At 38.9% G+C, this 23,296-nt stretch overlaps 1 protein-coding gene across 11 annotated transcripts in view; it reads right to left on the reverse strand.

Annotated features, from left to right (window-relative positions):
- ATP9B (ATPase phospholipid transporting 9B (putative)) overlaps nucleotides 1-23,296 on the reverse strand; it is a 243,155-nt gene that overhangs the window by 138,128 nt on the left and 81,731 nt on the right. For all 11 annotated transcript variants that reach the window (XM_010586683.3, XM_064294374.1, XM_010586682.3 and 8 more), the window contains 2 exons: nucleotides 14,765-14,859; nucleotides 7,061-7,141 (listed from right to left, as the gene is read on the reverse strand). In XM_010586683.3, the coding sequence (XP_010584985.2) occupies nucleotides 7,061-7,141; nucleotides 14,765-14,859 (176 nt within the window). The remainder of the gene's footprint in view (nucleotides 1-7,060; nucleotides 7,142-14,764; nucleotides 14,860-23,296) is intronic.

Below are 23,296 nucleotides of genomic sequence, written 5' to 3' on the forward strand. Positions count from 1 at the left end.
AAAGATTAAATGGAAACACCACGTTAAAGGACCACAAATGCTGCTAATATTTCAAAACTGGCTGGAGTTTCAAAGTCCAAACTTCAGAAAGAATAGACATGTTTTGAACAATAAGTGAAATTAATGATCTCAATAACAATAACAGGAGCCATTTATATAACAGAAAATGCTATACAGTCAGCAATTTAGGTTGTTCTGACATTGTTTTGGGATAAGTTGAAGCAGATATTACTTACAATGTGCCTATCTTTATTAAACTCTGTATGGGAAATGAAATTCATAACAAGACTATTGCCACAGGAAACCTTTAATTAATTTGCTCTAATTCTTATTTACATGTTAAGCTGGTACGACGAACAGACCTATTTTCTCCTTTGTATATATTAGTAATAAAAATAAGGGATATCAATTTAAAAAAATGTTCAGTTAATCTTTTAGTAATTAAACTGAATTCCATTTGCTAGTTACAAACTAGTTATTTAACACATTTTTCTCTTCCCTCACTTCTGAAGAACACTTTTGCATGCTTACTGTGTTTTAGGCTATGTCCAGACTAGAGATCCAAGAAAGAACAGTAGTGAACAGTACCAACTACCACAGGGCCCCTTATCTATAAAATGTAATCATAGTTATATGTCTTGGCATTTTCTAAGGTACATGGTAGGCCCTTTTAGATATGCAGATTCAAATATTCTTTTATTTTAGCATTCTTTCACTTTAGCTTAATTTTGAAAATTGTTTCATAGTTTTGCTTCAATAACTAATTATAAGAATGTTGGACATTTCTTGTCTTTCTGATCCTTTCTCTTCTTTTATTATTTCATTTCCTTGGCTCTATTTACAATGATCGCTGTATCTCTTAGTGTACATTCCTTCATCTATTCCCCTTGGAACACGCGGTGGTAATTTCGTCCTCACTTCTCTGATGGCTGTATCCTTCTCTATTTTCTTGAGTTCAGTTACCTCTCATTCAACATTTTCCTGCTTTCTGTCCAATTTTATTCTGAGTTGTCTGATTTCTGATTCATGATGTTCTCTCATATCAACAACTGTTTGCTTAACTATAATTAAATCAAGGTGGTGCCCTGTGGCACAGCTTTTTTCTCCTTTGAGGTTTTTTGTTTTTGAAGAGTTTTCATTAACCAGAAAGTTTTGATTCTCATTGTGCATTTTTCTTCTTTTAGTTCCTGTTATGGATTGAATTGTGTCCCCAAAAATGTACTGTAAATCTTAACCCCTATACCTGTGGTTATAATTATATTTGGGAATGGGTTTTCTTTGTTAATGCGGCAGCATCAGCGTAGGGTGTGTCTTAACCTCTTTTGAGATACAAAAGAGCAGATTAAGCAGAAATGGAGAAGGACAGATGCCACACCACATGACATCTCCAAGGAACCAAGAAACAGGGGTTGAAAAGACACAACGACCTCCCAGAGCAAACAGAGTAAGAAAGCCTTCTCCTGGAGCTGACACTCTGAATTCGGACTTCTAGCCTCCTAAAGTGTGAGAAAATAGATTTTCTTTGTTAAATTTACCCACCTGTGGTATATTTCTCTTGTAGCAGCACTAGATAGGAAACCCTGGTGACATAGCCATTAGGAGCTACAGCTGCTAATGAAGAGGTTGGCAGTTCAAATCCACCAGGTGCTCCTTGGAAACTCCATGGGGCAGTGCTACTGTCCTATAGGGTCACTATGAGTCGGAACTGACTCGATGGCAACAGGTTTTTTTTTTTTTGGTAGCACTAGATAAACAAGACAGTGCCTTAATTAATAGGCTGGGTTCCTTCTGCTCGTAAAAATGAGTGCGGGTTTTCTTAGGGCTGGAGCTGGCTTCTTGGTTCTAGAGTCTCTTCTGGGCAGTGAGTTCAGTATCTGCTGTGAGTGGCAACCTTTGGGGATGATTGTTACGACTTGTTTCAGAAAGGCCAATTTCTTCTTTGCCTTCATCACCAGGCCTGCCAACAGACTCCCACCCTCTACGTGATTTCTCCGCTTCTCAGGGATGAGCAACTCCTCAAGCCTCTGCCTTGCACTTTCCCAAAAGCCCCTCCTTTTCAGTTGTTGCTGCCCTCTGCACCCTGTCCCTGCAGAGAAGTCCCTTTCAGTCTGGGGGTAATCCCTAGTTGATTTGTCTTTCTCCATTGTTAAGATCCTATATACTCTCTCCTCTATACAATAATACCACTGGAGCTGACCATGCTATTGTAAATATTTCCCTCACTTACAGTAAATTGAAACTTGCAGTATTTCCTTTCTCATATTTATTCTGTGGCCATGAGTTACAGTTTTGGGAAGCTGTGAGGAGATAAACAAATTTAGGTGATCACCATTATCTTAAGGGGACCAGGAAGTCTAACGGAACCTTTTTAGAACACCAATATTATAATGTCCCTTCCAAGCTGAGGATACATCAAAGGCTTCCCTTCTTACAGGACACAGTTCCAGGCTCTAGCCTGACTACACCCCTGGCTTTCTGCAAACACCTCCCCATGCCTGTCAGCCACACCACTCCCTGCATGGACCTTGTATTTTCAGCCATTCGACATGCTCGTCTCCTTCTCTCCCCCTTTCCCTCTTGCTCTAGCTTCAATGTGTTTCCATGCACTGTCTAGCAAACTCATTTGCAACATTCAGGAATTCATAAGCAAAATAAATCTGTGAGGAATAAAGGAAGAAAGCATACAATATTCCAAATTATTATTAGAGGTTAATAGCTTTTAATTTATTGTACCGAAAGTGCTTTCTTGTAATACTTTTTCTCAAGTATTCTAAATTGTCTTTAATAAGAACTAGCCTTTTTCATAAGAAATGTTATTGTTGTCGTACGATGCTGTCAAGTCAGTTCCGATGCATAGTGGCCCTACATACAACAGAACAAAACATTGCCCAATCCTGCGCCATCCTCAAAATCATTGCGATGTTTGAGTCCATGGTTGCAGGGAATGTGTAAATCCATCTCATTGATGGTCTTCCTCTTTTTCACTGACCCTCTACCTTACCAAGCATGATGTCCTTCTCCAGGGACTGGTCCCTCCTAACATGTCCAAAGTAAGTGAGAAGAAGTCTCGCCATCCTAGCTTCCAAAGAGCACTCTGGTGGTACTTCTTAAAAGACAGATTTGTTTGTTCTCCTGGCAGTCTAGGGTATAGTTAACATTCTTCACCAGCACTGTAATTCAAAGGCATCAATTCTTTTTTGGTCTTCCTTATTCATTACCCAGCTTTTGCATGCATACGAGGCAACTGAAAATACCATGGCTTGGATCAGGTACTCCATAGTCCTCAAGGTGACATCTTTGCTTTTCAACACTTTTAAGAAGTCTTCTGAAGCAGAAGGGCCCAATGCAATATGCTGTCTGATTTCTAAAATGCTGCTTCCATGGGCATTGATTGTGGATCCAAGTAAAATGAAATCCTTGACAACTTCATTATTTTCTCCCTTTATCATGATATTGTCTATTGGTCCAGTTGTGAGGATTTTTGTTTTCTATACATTGTGGTGTAATTCAAACTTAAGGCTATAGTCTTTGATCTTCATTAGGAAGTGCTTCAAGTCTTCTTCACTTTCTACAAGCAAACATTCACAAAGTTGTGAATGAGTCTACCTCCAATTCTGATGCCATCTAGTCCTTCTTCTTCATATAGTCCAGCTTCTCGGATTATCTGCTCAGCATACAGACTGAATTAAATATGGTAAAAGGATACAACCCTGATGCATACCCTTCCAGATTTTAAACCACACAGTATCCGTGTGTTCTGTTCAAACTACTGCCTCTTGGTCTAAGTACAGGTTCTACATGAGAACAATTAAGTGTTCTGGATTTCCATTCTTCACAATCTTATCCATAATTTGTTATGATACACACAAATGCCTTTGTATGGTCAAAAAAATAAAAGTAAACACCTTTGTGATATTCTCTGCTTTCAGTCAAGATTCATTTCACATCAGCAATGATACCCCTAGTTCCATGTCCTCTTCTGAATACGGTTTGAATTTCTGGAAGTTCCTACTGCTGCAACCAATTCTGAATTATTTTCAGCAAAATTTTACTTGCGTGTGATATTAATGATACTGTTCGATAACTTCCGCATTCTGTCGGATCACCTTTCTTTGGAATGGGCACGAATATGGATCTCTCCCAGTCGGTTGGTCAGGTAGCTGTCTTCCAAATTTCTTGGCATAGATGAGTGGGCATTTCCAGCACTGCATCTGTTTGCTGAAACATCTCAACTGGTATTCCGTCAATTCCTGGAGCCTTTGTTTCTTGCTAATGCCTTCACTGCAGCTTGGAGTTCTTCCTCCAGTACCATCCATTGGTTCCTGATCATATGCTACCTCCTGAAATGGTTGAACGTCGACCAATTCTTTTTGGTACAATGACTCTGTGTATTCCTTCCATCTTCTTTTGATTCTTTCTGCGTCATTCAATATTTTGTTCATCGAATCTTCCAATACTGCAACTCCAGGCTTGAGGTTTTTCTTCAGTTCTTTCAGCTGCAGAAATGCCAAGTGTGTTGTTCCATTTTGGTTTTCTAACTTCAGGTCTTTGCACATTTCATTATAATACTTTACTGTCTTCTCGAGCTGCCAGTTGAAATCTTCTGTTCAGCTCCTTTACTTCATTTTTTTTTTTTTTAGCTACTCGACATTCAACAGCAAGTTTCAGAGTCTCTTCTGACATCCACTTTGGTCTTTTCTTTCTTTCCTGTCTTTCTAATAACCTTTTGCTTTCTTCATATATGATGTCCTTGCTGTCATCCCACACCTCGTTTGGTCTTCAGTCATTAGCATTCAACATGTCAAATCTATTCTTGAGATACTCTCCAAATTCAGGTGGGATATACTTATATATTTTGGCTCTTGCGGGCTTGTTTTAATTTTCACCTTCAACTTGATCTTGCATATGAGCAATCGATCATCTGTTCCATAGTTAGCCCCTGGCCTTTTTCTTGACTGATGATATTGAGTTTTTCCATTGTCTCTTCAACAGATGTAATCAATTTGATTCCCGTGTTTTCCACCCAGGGAGGTCCATGTGTATACTATTTATGTTGTTGAAAAAAGGTATTTATAACGAATAAGTTGTTGGTCTTACAAAATTCCATCATGAGATCTCCAGTGTCATTTCTCTCACCAAGGCAGTATTTTCCAAGTACCTACCCTTCGTCTTTGTTTCCAACTTTCTTATCCTAATAACCAGTAATTATCAATGCATCTTGATTTCAAGTTTGTTCAATTTCAGACTGCAGAGGTTGGTGAAAATCTTCAATTTTCTCATCTTTAGTATGAGTGGTTGGTATGCAAGTTTTAATAATGGTCGTATTAACTGGTCTTCCTTGTAGGTATACGAATATTATCCTATCACTGAGAGTGCTGGATCTTGAAATGTTCTTTTTGATGATGAATGGGACGCCATTCCTTTTCAATTTGTCATTTATGACATAGGAGACCATATGACTGGCTGATTCAAAATGGCCAACACCAGTCCATTTCAGCTCACTAATGGCTAGGATATCGATCTTTATCTGATCAATTTCATTTTTGAGGACTTCCAATTTTTCTAGATTCATACTTCATACATTTCATGTTCCAATTTTTAATGCACGTCTGTAGCTGTTTCTTCTCATTTTGAGTCGTGCCACATCAGTGACTGAAGGTCCCAAAAGCTTTACTCTCTCCACGTCATTAAGGTTGACTCTACTTTAGGAGGCAGCTCTTCCTCAGTCGTCTTTTGAGTGCCTTCCCATGTGAGGGGTCATCTTCCAGCATTATATCAGACAGTGTTCCACTGCTATTTATAAGGTTTTCACTGGCCGATATTTTCAGAAGTAGACTGCCAGGTTCTTTTTCCTAGTCTGCCTTAGTCTGGAAGCTCTGCTGAAACCTGTCTACCATGGGTGACCCTTCTTGTATTTGAAATACCAGTGGCATAGCTTCCAGCAACACAGCGACATGCCAGCCACCGTAGTTCGACAAACTGACAGACGAGTGGTGGTCATAACAAATACTTTTTAAAAAACACAAATGATCTGAGTTTACTATAAACTCATTCCATGATCCTCACCACCAGGCCGTGTTTCCTCATCTGGGTTTCCACTGTTGTTGTTAGGTGCCACCGAGTTGTTTTCAACTCACAGAGACCCCATGTGACAGAGGAGAATGTCCCCATAAGGTTTCCAAGGCTGTAATTTTTACAGGAGCAGATCACCAGGTCTTTTCTCCCATGGAGTGGCTGATGGGTTAGCAGCTGCAAACTTAACTACTGTGTCCACTGCAATACTATGCAAATCAACAGGTACAGGGTAATGTCCATTTCACCCAATGATTTGGACCACCTCAGAGGTTTCCTCACTTTGGCAGCACTACAGTTTGCCCATTACCTGCCATATACTACAAGCTCAGTAAATGCTTTTTCAAGTGATGACAAGTGCCTGCCAATCCTTGTATGTGACCAAGAATAAAACAAAGGTTATGGCACCAACAGAAATCTTTTAAAAACAACTGCAGCAATTAAAAATAAACTATAGTTACATATTAAAATCCCTTAGGTATTTTAAAGTATAAACCATAAAAACAAAGTTATTAAGTCCTTCAAGTCCTATTAAATAGTCAGAGATGGGGTACACTTCAAACTATGCCAAATCTCTATAATAAAGTATGTAGAATGAAATATACATAACAAATACATATACATACATTCTTCTACCCAGTTAATAAAAATCTAAAAATGATGTGGATATCATATTATATTAAATATTACCCAAAATCTAAACTGAAATAGCTAAATTACTTCATTTTACTGGCTCATAATATTTTAGGGGAGAAGGAACTTATCAAGAGTAAATATGCTAAAATTAGAAAAACTATGTATCCCAAACAGGTATTTAACAGAGGGAAATTTAAGAACTTGAAATGTTCTCAAGGTTTTTATTTTTCTAGTTCAAAACTTTTGTGTTTGAATTTGTTCTTAATTTAACTACCCTTCAAAGTACAAGTCTGCTATTTGTAATTTACACTCACAATAAATATACTTGTACTGAATAAAAGATGTCACTTACCCTGGTAAATGTTCCTTCAAAACTATGAATATCCAGTTGTGGCTTCTGGGCATAAACGTAAGCATTGATGGAAAAGAGGTCCTGAAAGACAGAACACCTGAATTAATTCTACTTTTATCATTAGACCAAATTTCTTGAAAACTTTTCCATTAATAGTTAATACCTTACATGTTACTATTTACCAAACAGGATCACCGACATTGTTATGTTTAATGTGCCTACGATATGAATTAGGATGAAATATAAATAAAGAAACCACTTTAAGCCCCCAGAGGCACCCTCAATCTTTCTTGATTCTCACGGACTCGTGCTGTCATCGAGTCCCTCAGGAAATGCTTATAAAACTCACAATGCCTGGGACTGGATCCCAAGATTCCGGTATCTGAAGCTTTAGGTGGAGTCTGTGTTTGTGGGTTTTGAAGTTACATATGTTTCAGAGCACTCAGTGTGATTTATCATATTTTATCATAAATTTTACAAAATGACAATAAATTTCATAGGCTTTTGCTCAAGCAGCTACCCCATTTGCTAGAAGCATTTTCCCCAGTGTGCCTGAACCACATCTCCATGATCTATATTTACAAAATGATACAAGAATGCTTTGACTGTGCACTTGTAGCTACCTTCACAGAATCAGAGTTCTGAGGCAGGCAGGATGCACAGATGCTTTCTGTCACTCCCTTCTTTGGCTACCAGAAAGTATCCACAGAGGACACCTTGAGTACCTTACTTTACAGTTACAAAAGTATGTGCTGGTCCACAATTTGTATTTATTTAGTTTTTAAAACTATTTTCTTTAAAATAAGAAGTTACTAAAGCAAGGTATTATCAATTTTTTAAATGAGATATGATTATTTTTATCAGATCACAAAGAACTTCACTCAATTTTGGCAAAACCATATCCCACACACAGAATCATGATTAGACTATCCACCGTAAAGCCCAGGAAAACGTGACTTTGCATTTCTTCTGTGTGGTAATCCCACACTTACTAAAATGACCCTTTCTCCTTGATGTTGTAAGATAAAACTCCAAAGCAAGCAGGTATGAAGCGCTCCTGAATTCACAGAGGGTATGCAAATAATGCAGATATAAGGTAACCAACTATGTTTGTTAAAATCCAAATATGCTGGTGTACTGGGTTTTTATGCTGGTGTAGTTTTCAAACTGATTCAGGTTGTTATGGACTGAATTGTGCCCCCCCCCGCCCCCGCAAGAAATGTGTCAACTTGGCTAGTCCATGATTCCCAAAGTTGTGATTGTCCACCATTTTTGTCATCTGATGTGATTTTCCTGTGTTGTTAAATCCTACCTCTATGATGTTAACGATGTGGGATTAGTGGCAGTTATGTTAATGAGGTAGGACTCAATCTACAAGATTAGGTTGTGTCTTAAATCAATCTCCTTTGAGATACAAAGGAGAGAAGCAAGCAGAGAAACATGGGGACTTCGCACCACCAAGAACGCAGCGCTGCGAGCACAGCACGTCCTTTGGACCTAAGGTTCCCGCGCTGAGAAGCTCCTAGACCCAGCGGAACTTCCCTCAGAACCAACGGAGAGAAAAAGCCTTCCCCTAGAGCTGACACCCTGAATTTGGACTTCTATCCTCCTAAACTGTTAGAGAATAAGTTTCTTTGTTAAAGCCATCCACTTGTGATATTTCTGTTACAGTAGCACTAGGTAACTAAGACACAGGTGGAACTTAAACAATACTAGTTAAATTATATCCATATACAGTGATTACTTGCGTGAGCTTTTCGGGGTAAAATTTTAAAAGTAATTTAACTCTTTGATATTTAGTTGTCATTTTTAGTATTCTTAATTGGCTACCGGAAAGCTGGACAAATACAAACAGCAGTTTAAAAAAATCTGTATTCACTAAAGGCCTTCAAAACACCAGAACTCAGTTTAAATGAGACAGAAGACAAATAATAACAACAGTCCAAGTAAATGAAAAGTTGTGGGATGTCAGCTGGCCCTTGTCTCCCTTCTTTCATCCAGACGCTGACATGCTGTGTCCATTGCCTCATTCTACTTGAATTCCTGCTCCTCTGAGCTCTCCCAGTGAGGACTGGAGTCTCTACTCCATCTCATTCACACTTGACGCGTTAACAAGGCGTCACTTGAGGATGGCTGCAGAATGCTCGACTTGAGTCAGAAGACTTTTAACTTTAAGGAAAATTTCCTAATATGAGTACAGGTTTATATTACAACAATAGAGTGACTATAAACAAAATTAATTGGTGGGGGGGGGCAGGGGGACTAACAGCTCATATAAGAAAGGAAAAGTCAGACCCAAGCTCATTTTACAGCAAGGTAAAAGGAGCTTAGATGAGAGAGAGGCATATGGAAGTCTCTCAGCATGACCTGTCATGAGACATTAGTGTCACCCTCCCATATTCCCAGTGCTAGCATGAAACAACGTGGAATGTGCTTCTGGTCCAGACCCTGCTCTCTGGTTCCTTCCTCTGCCACAGGGATGCAGGATCCTTGGCACAGCAGGTCCCATGCTCATGGCAGAGACTGTGCCAGAGGTCTGCTCACAGGGACACCTTACAGTGTGTGGCACGCCTGACACCTTGTAACACCACAGATGCTGGTGGGCTGTTAGACCACTTGCGAGATGCTTCCAAAATTATGGGAAGGGTGAGGTGCATGACTGAAGCCCAAAAAGAATTCTCAGAACGTTATAGGAGGATCCTCCAAGGAAGGTCCTACGGTAACTACCAAGTTACCAACACCCAATGTTGGGTGGCCACAAGGCAAGCAGGCGCTGTCTACACAACATGCCTGTGATTATTAACGTTGGGTATCAACTTGGCTGGGCCGTGATTCTCAGTAGTTTGGCAGTGGTATGATGATGTAATCACTTCCATGATGAGATCTGATATAATGTGATCACCTCCATGATAGGATCTGCTTTGAGTAGCTGATCAGTTAGTTCAAAGGGAGTTTCCTTGGGGGTGTGGCCTGTACCAAATATAAGTGGACTTTCAGGCAAGGCTCCTGGGCTTTTGCTCACTTTGGATCCTGCAACTGGCTCCTGTTTGTCCGACCTCCAGTTCTTGGGACTTGAGTTAAGCAGCTTACCTGCTGTCTTGCCTGCCAATCTTGGGTTTGACAGCTCCTGTGGCTACATCAGGCGAACCCTCCAACCTGACCCATGGACGGGGGATGTTCCAGCCTCTACAACCGTGTGAGCCATTTCCTTTATATCAATCAATCAATCTATCATCTATCTATCTAATCTATCTAATCAATCTATCTATCAATCTATCTATCTATCATCCATCCATCCATCCATCCATCCATCCATCCATCCATCCATCCATCCATCTATCTATCTATATTTGTACACTTTACTAGTTTTGCTTCTCTAGAGAACCCAGCCTAAGACAACGCCAAAAGATAAAAAGCTACACGGTTAAAGTAAGTAATGACTGAACCACTGAGTCCACACACACTGACGTGGGCAGGCCACAGGGTAAGCAGGCACTGTCTACACAACAGGCTAGAGGACATGAAGCTACACATTTAAACTAGGTAATGACTCAGAAATTCAGCTAATGACAGGAAGCTCTCTGGTCTCCACAGCTTCACTTGCCAGCAGAAACAACTAAAAGGGGCAGGAAGGTAACTCTTGCCCATTCTACCCGACACTTTCTTTACAAGTATATCTGACTTGTGAAAGCTAACTCATACAGCACCGAGGAGGCCTGGGAAACGTGTGTGTATGTATTAATTTTCGAGTTTCTAGAGAACAGAAACACTATAGTAGAGGGAGGGTGGGCCGAAGGTTGGACAAACCAATTTTTCACAGTGGACCTCTGTTCCAGCAGCTTCAGCTGCATTCTAATGAATAAAATCTATTCCCTACATAATTAAGTCAATCTAGTTTGCAAAGGAAGAAACACATCTTATAACAAATTTAGAAAACACTACAAGCATGCTAAAGAAACAGCCAGATGATTTCGGGGATAAGGCAAATTTGAGAATCACTCATTTAAGTATGATACTGTCATAGTAATTTCCAAACATGAAACTTTTATATAGCAGACTACCTTCCGATACATGGAAGCAAAGAACAGCTAGCAACAGCCATCATTTCTACATGCACAGGAACACTTACAGGGACGCATTTCATCGAGTATATTAGACATCAAATGACTGAATAATGGCGCAATAATGAGAATGTCATTTGGAGCTTTTCACAATAATTTAAAAATCATTCCCAAGTTTTCAATAATGTAGGAAAGTCTCTGCTATTAGGTCAAGGGCAACATTTGTTTGCATTACTTAAAGGTCATTAAAATACATCCTTAATCATAACATGTGGTTCATTACAAATAAAATTGCCTTTCGTTCAATAAAACTAATTAAATGTAAATGGTATTGTTTACTGCTATATGGATCTTTTGAAATAAATCAGCAAGTCATGACTTATTGAAAATTACTGTGACCTCACTGGTGTTAATAAATTTGCTCCATCACAAACGCCAGAAGCCCATCTCCCAAGTCTGTGGTGCCTGGGACGCTGCCTCCCGCAGGACGCAGACAACAGGAAACTAAGCTGCCTTACAGAACTTGCAGCTCAGCCATTATTAAATGACTCACTGAAATTTTAATCCTCTGATAACCTTTCTCGCTCAGGGACACAACAGCATCAGTGGAGATTCTTGTTGGTGGGGTCATCGGTTCTTTCAGAAAAACTCCAGTTTCACAGGTTTACTTATCTGGGTGTCACAACGGACACAGTGTTCCCTGGATAATGTGACCAGCAGCTATCGACACAGAATTCCCAAATCCATCACATTCAAGGGACACAGAGGTACAATGAGTGACAGTGAAGGGCAGGAGAGTTAGTAAATTAAAACCCAAATTGCCCTGCCTGTATCCAAGACAAAATTAGAGCTTTCCTCTCTATGAAAAAAAAATCTATACATGACATGCCAAATTATATGAAGCTATAAATTCAAACTGAGCAGTGAATCAGAAATTAAGTTAAACTTTCTTTTTTCAAGGATATACTGCATTTTGGTTTTATGGTCCTATCAAAAACTAAAATGATTTCATTGATTATAGGTTATTTCACCCCATTGCTTAAGCATGTTCTCTATCAAAGTGCACTGACCATATTTTAAAATTACCACTTTATGACTGTATATTATAAATTTTAAAAGTATTTTGAAATATATATATACATCTGTCCCTAATAAAAATGAAAATTTCCTTATAACATTAAATAATAAAATGTTACTTCCTGTGATAACTGCAGAGAGAACAGTGCTCATAGATAATAACATAGTGGGTTTTTAACACTTATATTAAGATATAATTTACATCCAATAAACTGCAAATATTTAAAGCCTACAATTTTATGAGTTTTGGAATATGCATACAACTTCAAGATACCAACACTTTCATCACCCCCACATGGGTCTCGTGCCCCTCTGCAACCCAGCCCTCCTCCAATCCCAGCCCCATCAACCACTGACTACTCTCTCTCACTACAGAATAGGGCTTTTTTGCATTTTCTAGGACAAATGATTAACAAACTTTATATATAAGGAACCCTTTAAAAGCACAGAATAGAAAAATGAACAGAGAACAAGAACAGAAGCTAATAAAATAAAAATATAAGAAATGTCCTTTCTTAGATAAGAGATCTTTTCAACCTCAAAAAAAAGTCTAAACGGGATAACAGTTTCACAAAGAAACCCTGGTGGCGCAGTGGTTAAACACTCAGCTGTTCAAACCCACCCAGTGGCTCCACGGGAGAAAAATCTGGTGACTTGCTCCTGTAGATTACTTACTGCCTAGGAAACCCTATCGGGCAGCTCTAGTCTGTCATGTGGTGTCGCTATGAGTCAGAATCAACTCGATGGCATCTAACAACAACAATCGGTTTCACAATTATCAGAACCAGACAAAGACTGGGAGGATAATTGATTAATTAACACACAGTTAAAGTACAAGTTGTAGTCTTCTGGAAAGTATGTTGAAAAAAAAAGTCAGAATCTTAAAAATTATGCATATCTTTTGATCCAGAACCTTCTGGTTTTATACCACAAAAGGAGGGGAGGGGAGGAACAGACTAACAAGTAAATTGTGACACCATTTATAAAATACAAGAATTGTTAACTTTGCCTCCATCAACATCAGGATTGATTACAGGAGTCACAACTCTTAAGCACGTTAACCATTCACACCACCCAGGGACCCTCAATAATACTGAATATGTTCCGTGACTATAATAAAATTAAATAACAAATTACAAAAGATGTCAGGAAAAAAAAAAACTATTTGGCAAATAATACATTTCCAAATAACTGAAGGGTGAAAGAAAAATTCACAAAGGAAATCAGAAAACAATTTTAAATGATAATGAAAATGCAACATAACAAAGTTTCTGTGACACAGGTAAATCAGTGCTGAGAAGGAAACGTAGCTGTAAGTGCTTATAACAGAAGAGACGGTTGAAAGTCAAGGGTCTAACTTCCACCATAAGCTAACAAAGAAAAGGAAATTAAAGACAGACTAACTAGCATGAAGGCAATAAAGATAAGACCAGAAATCAGTAACAGAGAAAATGAACAGACAATAATCAATGGAACCAAAAGCAAGTTCTTTGAAATGATCAATAAAACTGATGAATCTCTAGCTAGACTGATCGAGGAAAGAAAAAAAAGAGAAGATGTAAATTACCAATTCTGGGTAAAAAGAAAGAGCAGATCCTATAACTACATAAGATGGAATATTATGAACTTATATCATTATATTTGACAACTGGCATGCAGAGGACAGATTACTTAAGAGACAACTAACAACTAACACAAAATAAACACCCACTTCCCACAAGTCTGCTTTTGTAAAGAAGATGCATACCAGTATAAGAGATTTCCAGCATTTGTGAGAGATCTGTTTTATTGATCACCAAGAATACAGAATTCATAAATATTGTTTCTCACTTCAGTATCACCCCTTGCCTATTCCCCAGGTATAAAGGAAAACTCAGTAGTGTGAAGGAAGAGGTTACAAAGTGTGTTTCTCCCTTTGCCCTTGATCTAGGAGGCTCAGACATGGACACATCTCTTCTCATCAGAAGAGGGTTCTCTGCATTCCGCAGGGAAGACTCAGACCGTGACACGTCCCTTCTCCTTATCAAAGACACCTCTCTGCCTTCTGCAGGGAGAGCTGGAGCAGATGGAATCGACACCACATCAAGGCCACACCACAGCAACTAAGTCCTACAGTCTCCCAAACCAGTATCTCAACTAGCCCATTAGGAAACAGTAAATCAGTTAACAATGATTCACTCACCTAACACCTAGCAAATTTCCTCAACTTATAAAATTGCTCAACTGAGAAAGCTAAAAATAAATGGAGGAAGGAGAGGGAGAGGAGGGATGGAGGGAAGGAGGAAGGAGAACAAAAGAAAACTAAGTGCAAAGCCAGTAGGGACATTCAAATCTACACCTGGATGGGTTATGTGTGAAGACAACATAAAAATTATTTTGGCATCTTTCAATGACTCCTCATGAATAATGAAGAAATTATACGATGAATTCTAAATGTACTACACTGGTCAGCCAGCATGACTGGACATGTACTTCGAGAAAAGGTGAGCGGGAGGCTTGTTTACCCCTAGATCACCAGTCACAACCGCCGATGCACTGCAAGAAGGTGAGAATGTGGTACGCTTACCCCCAAGGCCGGCAGCCTCTGCGTGCAGCTCACGGCCACTTTCAGCTTCCAGTCCGTCTCACCGTCAAGCTGATCAGTTCGAATGAAGCATGAGCCTTGGAAATAAAGGAGAAATAATTCACCATTTTGAAACTGTATTACAGAAGGTCATTTCTGAGCCACAAGTACTTTCAAACCAAGATTCCATGGCACAAAGGGAGACAAAATGATATACCTAGATCCTCCCATTAACAAAGTTCCTTAAAGATGAATTTTATTTGATTCACAAAATGAGCTTGCTGAAAAGACATAGGTCATTAACTATTTTTTTGTAATCATTTATTACTTCCTATTTGGTTTGCTTGCCTAACATTTAATATTAATTAGTACTTCATTTTAGAATGACCATATTGATCATTTCTAACTTTAATCCAAGTTTTTATAATGACAAAATAATAAGTACATACACAAAAATATTCAAAAGGGAGTGCTGAGGTACCACAATAAAACATGCTTAATAACAAAAGCACAACTAAAATGCTAAAACTCTGAAAAGTGCTATCATCATACTGACGACCGTATGTAATTTTGAGCACAGAAATATACTGAGGAACAAACACCCATTTACCCCATTGACCATGCTCTCATCCCACTTTTTGGACCTCTCCTGAAGACAGACAAGCAAAACACAAATGACCTACACATGAGGCTGCAACGTTCTTTACGAGAACCAAAAGTCAGGGAAAACACGAGAGGATGGTGGAATAAAATGGAACACATGCAGGAAAAAAAAAAAGAGGAAATAAGAAAAACCACCATATACAACTTCGGGAAGACCTCTAGAAGAGATATTAAGTGAAGAAAGCAAGGTGAAGATCATCGCTTATAGAATAATACCTTTTATCTAAGAACAAGAGTAGGGAGAAAGGTAGAGCATGTGAGGGTGTATTTAAGTGCGTGTGTGTGTAAGAGTGTGAACTGAATGAGTGCGAATTGTTTTTAGTGTGAGTGTGTATAAGCGTATAGGAGTTAAGTGTAAGAGCGTGTGTGAACTGCTGTATGAGTGAATGTGTTTGAGAATGAGGGTATTTGAGTGTGTGTGTGTGTAAGGGTGTGTAAGAGCATGAGTGAATATGAAATGTGAGTGTAACTGTGACTATGAGTGTGAAAGAGCATGTGTGTAGTATGAGTATGTGTAAGAGTATGTCAGTGTGAATTGTGAGTGTATGTCCAAGAGTGTGAACTGTGAGTGTGAATGTGTTTGAGAGTGGGACAGTAAGTGCGTGACAGCGTGTATAAATACATATGAGTGAGTGTGTCTGTGTTTAAGGCTGTGTGAATGAGTGAACTGTGTGTGAATGCATGTGAATTGTGAATGCATGAGAGTATGTGTGAGTGTGTAATACCTAGAGGAAGGAAGGAAAAGGGATAGAATCTATACATTTCTGAATACACATTATTTCATATTTTTTACTTTGAAACCATGTACTTGTTCTACATAATTAAAAAAGCCAAATTACAAATGTTCGAAAAGCAACCCCCTACTACAAAGGAAACATATAAGACAAAGTAACAAATTAACAGTTTACTCTCAGAGAATTCAAGTAAATTCTGAAGTTGAAAAAATTTTTTAATTGTAAAATAAAAATTACAGGAAACCCCACAAGCATATGTATAGCTTAGTGAATTATTATAAGGTAAATACCCTGGTAAACAACTGCAAGATCCCTTAGAAGACTCCACAAGTCCCCAATTCCAATCACAGCCCCCCGCCATTCCTTCAAAAAGAACACTATCCTCATTTTCCACTTCCTTGCTTTGCTTTAGAGTCTAATCACTAAATGTGTACATTTAGACACTGGAAGTTACTCTTGTTCATTTAAAAATTTAATGTCTTTTAGGTGACTTGTAATCTAATTACTAGAATTATAAGTATACATAACACTTTCTCATGATAAAAGCACTCAAAAAACAAGGAATAGAATGGAACTTCCTAAACACAATAAAGGGTACTTTAAAAAACCAACAGTTCACATCATACTCCAAGGTGAAAGACTGAGAACTTTTCCCTGAGAAAAGAGAAAGACAAGGCTGCCACCTGGAAGTTTCAGACAGAGCAATTAGGAAAGAAAAAGAACTAAAAGGCATCCAAATCGAAAAAGAATAGAACTATCTCTATTTACAGGTCATGTAATCCTCTATGTAGAAAATCCTGAAGAATCCATAAGAAAACTAGAGTAATAAATCAATTCAGCCAAGTCACAGGATACAAGATCAACTCACAAAAATCAGTTGTGTCACTATACACCAGCAATGAACAATGCAAAGGGAAATCAGGGAATGAATTCATTTACAATAGCATCAAAAGAATAAAATACCTAGAAATTTAACCAAGGAGGCAAAGGTCTGTACACTAAAACACAAAGAAAAATTTTAACAATTGAAGAAGATTTAAATAAGCGAAAAGACATCCCATGTTCATGGACTGGAAGACTTAACATGATTAAGATGTCAATACTATCCAAAGTAATTTACAGTTTTGACACAATCTCTATCGAAATTCCAATAGCCTTTTGGAAAATTATATCCTCAAATTCATATGGAAATGTAATGGGCCCTAAATAGTCACAACAATTTTGAAAAAGGACAACAAAGTTGGAAGACTCAAACGTTTCAATTTCAAAACATACTACAGTGAAACCTGTGAGAGCCGAAACTTGGTAAGACTGTCTTGTTTTTCTGGGCCACACAAGTTTTCGACCTTTGACAGAGTGCAGTCTATCTCTCCTTTGAGTGGAAAATATTTGAGTTTTACTTCTCTGACAGGTTTCTGCCGTACACAGATTCCAACTTTCGCAGTTTTTATTGTACAAAGTTATAGTAATCAAAACAGTGTGCAACTCGCACATGGATAGACATACAGACCAATGGAATAGAAACAAAAGTCCAGAAATAAGCCCATACATCTATGGCCAACTGAATTTCAACAAGGTGCTAACTCCATTCAATAGGGAACCAATGGTCTCTTCAACAAATGCTGCTGGGACAATTGGATCTCCACATGAAGAACAATGAAGCTGGACCCTCTATTTCACATCATAGTTAAAAATTAACTCAAAATGGATCAATACATATAGGAGCTAAAACTCTTGGATTTGCCAATGGATTCATATATATGACACTAAAAGCACAAGCAACCAAAAAATAAATAAATAAATAAATTGGACTTCATCAAAATTAAAAAGTTTTATGTGTTGAAAGATATTATCAAGGAAGTGAAAAGACAACCTATGAATGGAAGAAAATATTTGGGAACCATATATATAATAAGAATATCCAGAATATATAAAGAACACCTACAAGGCAACAACAAAAAGACAAATAATCCAACTAAAAAATGGGGAAAGGTCTTGAACAGACATTTCTTCAAAGAAGACATTCAAAGACATAGAAATTGCCAATGATCCCTTGAGAAAATGCTCAACAGCATTAGTTGTCGCTGTGAGGTGCCATCAGTTGGTACCGACTCAAAGCGACCCCGCTTACAACAGAATAAAACACTGCCTGGTCCTGCACCATTCTCACAATTGCTGCTATGTTTGAGATCATGGTTGCAGCCACTCTGTCAATCCATGCCATTGAGAGTCTTCTTCTTTTTTGCTGACCCTCTGCTTCACCAAGCATGATGTCCTTCTCTAGGAACTGGTCCCTCCTGATAACATGTCCAAAGTATATGAGATAGTCTCCCACCCGTACTTCTTCCAAGACAGGATTTATTTGTTCTTCTCGAAGTCCATGGTATAGTCAATATTCTTTGCCAACACCATAATTCAAAGGCATCAATTCTTCTCTGGTCTTCCTTATTCATTGCCCACTTTTTGCATGACTTATGAGGCAACTGAAAATACCATACTTTGGGTCAGGCATGCCTTAGTGTTCACAGTGACATCTTTACTGTTGTAACACTTTAAAGAGATCTTTTGCAGCGGATTTGCTCAATGCAACGAGTCATTTGATTTCTTGACTGCTGCTTCCATGGGTGTTGATTGTGGATTCAAGTAAAATGAAGTCCTTCACAGTATTTTTTCCATTTATCGTGATGCTGCTTACTAGCCCAGTTGTGAAGATTTTTGTTTTCTTTATGTTGAGGTGTAATCCATACTGAAGGCTACATCCTTTGATTTTCTTCAGTAAGTGCTCCAAGGTCTCTTCATTTTCAGCAACCAAGATTGTGTCATTTGCATATCACAGATTGTTAATTTAGTCATCCTCCAATCCTGATGCTGTGTTCCAGCTCTCAGATTACTTGCTCAGCATACAGACTGAATAAACATGTTAAAAAAATACAACGTTGGTACACAGCTTTCCTGATTTTAACCCACACAGTATCTCCTTGTTCTGTCTGAACAACTGCCTCTTGGTCTATGTACAGGTTCCGCACGAGCACAACAAGTGTTCCAGAACTCCCATTCTTCAAACTGTTATACATAATTTGTTATGATCCACACAGCTGGATGCCTTTGCATAGCCAATAAAACGCAGGTAAACATCTTTCTCGAATTGTCTGCTCTCAGCCAACATCCATCTGACATCAGCTTGAATTTCTGGCAGTTTCCTACGGATGTACTGCTGCAACCATTTTTTGAATTACCTTCAGCATAATTTTACCTTCGTGTGTTATTAATGATATTGTTTGATAATTTCCTTTTTTCGGAATGGGTACAAATATGGATCTCTTCCAGTCAGTTGGCCAGGTAGCTGACGAGTGCTTGCAGCATTTCCACCCATTTGTTGGAACATTTCAAATGAAATTCCATCAATTCCTGGAGCCTTTTTTTGGGCAATGCCTTCAGTGCAGCTTGGAATTCTTCATTCAGTACCACTGGCTCTTGATCATATGCTACCTCCTGAAATGGCTGAATGTAGAGCAGTTCTTTTTGGTACAGTGACTGTGTGCATTCCTTTCAACTTCTTTTGATACTTCCTGGGTCATTCAATTTTTTGCCCATAGAAACCTTCAATATTACAACTTGAGGCTTGAATTTTCAGTTCTTTCAGCTTGAGAAATGCTAAGCATGTTCTTCCCTTTTTTTTTTTGTAACTCCAGATCTTTCCACGTTTCATTATAATACCTTCCTTTGTCTTCTGAAGCTGCCCTTTGAAGTTTTCTGTTCAGCTCTTTTACTTCATTTCTTTGGTTCACTTTAGCTACTCTATCCTTGACTACAAGTTTCAGAGTTTCTTCTGAGGTCCATTTTGGTCTTTTCTTTCTTTCCTGTCTTTTTAATGACCTTTTGCTGTCTTCATGTATGTCCCTGATGTCATCCCACTACTCATCCGGTCTTCCATCATTAGTGTTCAATGAGTCAAAATCTGTTCTTGAGATTTTGGTCTCAAAATTCAGGTGGGATACACTCAAGGTTCTATTTTGGCTCTCGTGGACTTGTTTCAATTTTCTTCAGCTTCAACTCATACATGAGCAATTGATCATCTGTTCCACAGGGAGCCCCTGGCCTTATTCTGACTGATGATATTGAGCTTCTCCATTGTCTCTCTCCACAGACACAGTTGCTTTGACTGCTGTGTATTCCAACTGCCAAGGTCCCCATATATAGTCACTGTTTATGTTGTTGAACCCCCACGTATCTGTCAGCTTCTTGTACTGTGGGGCTTGTGTGTTGCTGTGATGCTGGAAGCTATGCCACCGGTATTCAGACACCAGCAGGGTCACCCATGGAGGACAGGTTTCAGCTGCGCCTCCAGACTAAGACAGACTAGGAAGAAGGACCCAGCAGTCTACTTCTGAAAAGCATTAGCCAGTGAAAACCTTATGAATAGCAGTGGAACATTGTCTTACATAGTGCTGGAAGATGAGCCCCCCAGGATGGAAGGCACTCAAAAGATGACTGGGGAAGAGCTACCTCCTCAAAGCAGAGTTGACCTTAATGATGTGGATGGAGTAAAGCTTTCAGAACCTTCATTTGCTGTTTGCTGATGTGGCACGACTCCAAATGAGAAGAAACAGCTGCAAACATCCATTAATAATCAGAACATGGAATGTACGAAGTATGAATCTAGGAAAATTTGAAATCGTCAAAAATGAAATGGAACGCATAAACATCAATACCCAAGGCATTAGTGAGCTGAAATGGGCTGGTATTGGCCATTTTCGATCAGACAATCATATAGTCTACTACGCTGGGAATGACAACTCGAAGAGGAATGGTGTTGCATTCATCGTCAAAAACAACGTTTCAAGATCTATCCTGTAGTACAATGCTGTCAGTGATGGGATAATATCCATACGCCTACAAGGAAGACCAGTTAATATGACTATTATTCAAATTTACACACCAACCACTAGGACCAAAGATGAAGAAATAGAAGATTTTTATCAGCTACTGCAGTCTGAAATTAATTGAGCATGCAGTCAAGATGCATTGATAATTACTGGCGATTGGAATGTGAAAGTTGGAAACAAAGAAGAAGGATCAGTAGTTGGAAAATATGGCCTTGGTGATAGAAACAATGCCAGAGATCGAATGATAGAATTTTGCAAGACCAACGACTTCTTCATTGCAAATACCTTCTTTCACCAACATAAACGGCAACTATACACATGGACCTGAGTATAGTTGGAACACACAGAAATCAAATTGACTACATCTGTGGAAAGAGATGATGGAAAAGCTCAATATCATCAGTCAGAACAAGGCCAGTGGGCGACTGTGGAACAGACCATCAATTGCTCATATGCAAGTTCAACCTGAAACAGAAGAAAATCAGAGCAAGTCCATGAGAGCCAAAATATGACCTTGAGTATATCCCACCTGAATTTAGAGACCATCTCAAGAATAGATTTGATGCACTGAACACTAGTGACCGAAAACCAGATGAGTTGTGGAAGGACATCAAGGACATCCATGAAGAAAGCAAGAGATCACTGAAAAGACAGGAAAGAAAGAAAAGACCAAGATGGATGTCAGAGGAGACTCTGAAACTGCAAAAGGAAGAATTGATGAAGTAAAAGAACTGAACAGAAGATTTCAAGGGGTCTCTCGAGAAGACAAAGTATTATAATGATATGTGCAAAGAGCTGGAGATAGAAACCCAAAAGGGAAGAACACACTCCGTGTTTCTCAAGCTGAAAGAACTGAAGAAAAAATTCAAGCCTCGAGTTGCAATAGTGAAGGATTCCATGGGGAAAATATTAAACGACGTAGGAGGCATCAAAAGAAGATGGAAAGAATACACAGAGTCATTATACCAAAAAGAGTTAGTTGATATTCAACCATTTCAAGAGGTGGCATAAGATCAGGAACCGATGGTACTGAAGGAAGAAGTCCAAGCTGCTCTGAAGGCATGGCGAAAAACAAGGCTCCAGGAATTGACGGAATGTCAGTTGAGATGTCTCAACAAACGGATGCAGCGTGGAGGTGCTCACTTGTCTATGCCAAGAAATATGGAAGACAGCTTCCTGGCCAACTGACTGGAAGAGATCCATATTTATGCCTGTTCCCAAGAAAGGTGATCCAACTGAATGTGGAAATTATAGAACAATATCATTAATATCACATGCAAGCAAAATTTTGCTGAAGATCATTCAAAAACGATATGCGGCAGTATATCAACAGGGAGCTGCAAGAAACTCAGGCTGGTTTTAGAAGAGGACGTGGAACCAGGGATATCATTGCTGATGTCAGATGGATCCTGGCTGAAAGCAGAGAATACCAGAAGGATGTTTACCTGTGTTTTATTGACTATGCAAAGACGTTCGACTGTGTGGATCATAAACTATGGATAACACTGCGAAGCATGGGGATTCCAGAACACTTAATTGTGCTCATGAGGAACCTTTACATGGATCAAGAGGCAGTTGGTCGGACAGAACAAGGGGATATTGATTCGTTTAAAGTCAGGAAAGGTGAGTGTCAGGGTTGCATTCTTTCACTATACCTATTCGATCTGTATGCTGAACAAATAATCCAAGAAGCTGGACTATATGAAGAAGAATGGGGCATCAGGATTGGAGGAAGACTCATTAACAACCTGCGTTATGCAGATGACACAACCTTGCTTGCTGAAAGTGAAGAGGACTTGAAGCACTTACTAATGAAGATCAAAGACCACAGCCTTCAGTATGGATTACACCTCAACATAAACAAAACAAAAATCCTCACAACTCGACCAATGAGCAACATCATGATAAATGGAGAAAAGACTGAAGTTGTCAAGGATTTCATTTTACTTGGATCCACAATCAACAGCCATGGAAGCAGCAGTCAAGAAATCAAAAGACGCATTGCATTGGGCAAATCTGCTGCAAAGGACCTCTTCAAAGTGTTGAAGAGCAAAGATGTCACCCTGAAGACTAAGGCGCACCTGACCCAAGCCATGGTATTTTCAATCACATCATATGCACATGAAAGCTGGAAAATGAATAAGGAAGACCGAAGAAGAGTTGATGCCTTTGAATTGTGGTGTTGGTGAAGAATATTGAATATACCATGGACTGCCAAAAGAACAAACAAATCTGTCTTGGAAGAAGTGGGG

Source organism: Loxodonta africana, chromosome 11 (genome assembly GCF_030014295.1).
Source record: "Loxodonta africana isolate mLoxAfr1 chromosome 11, mLoxAfr1.hap2, whole genome shotgun sequence".
Taxonomy (NCBI): Eukaryota; Metazoa; Chordata; class Mammalia; order Proboscidea; family Elephantidae; genus Loxodonta; species Loxodonta africana.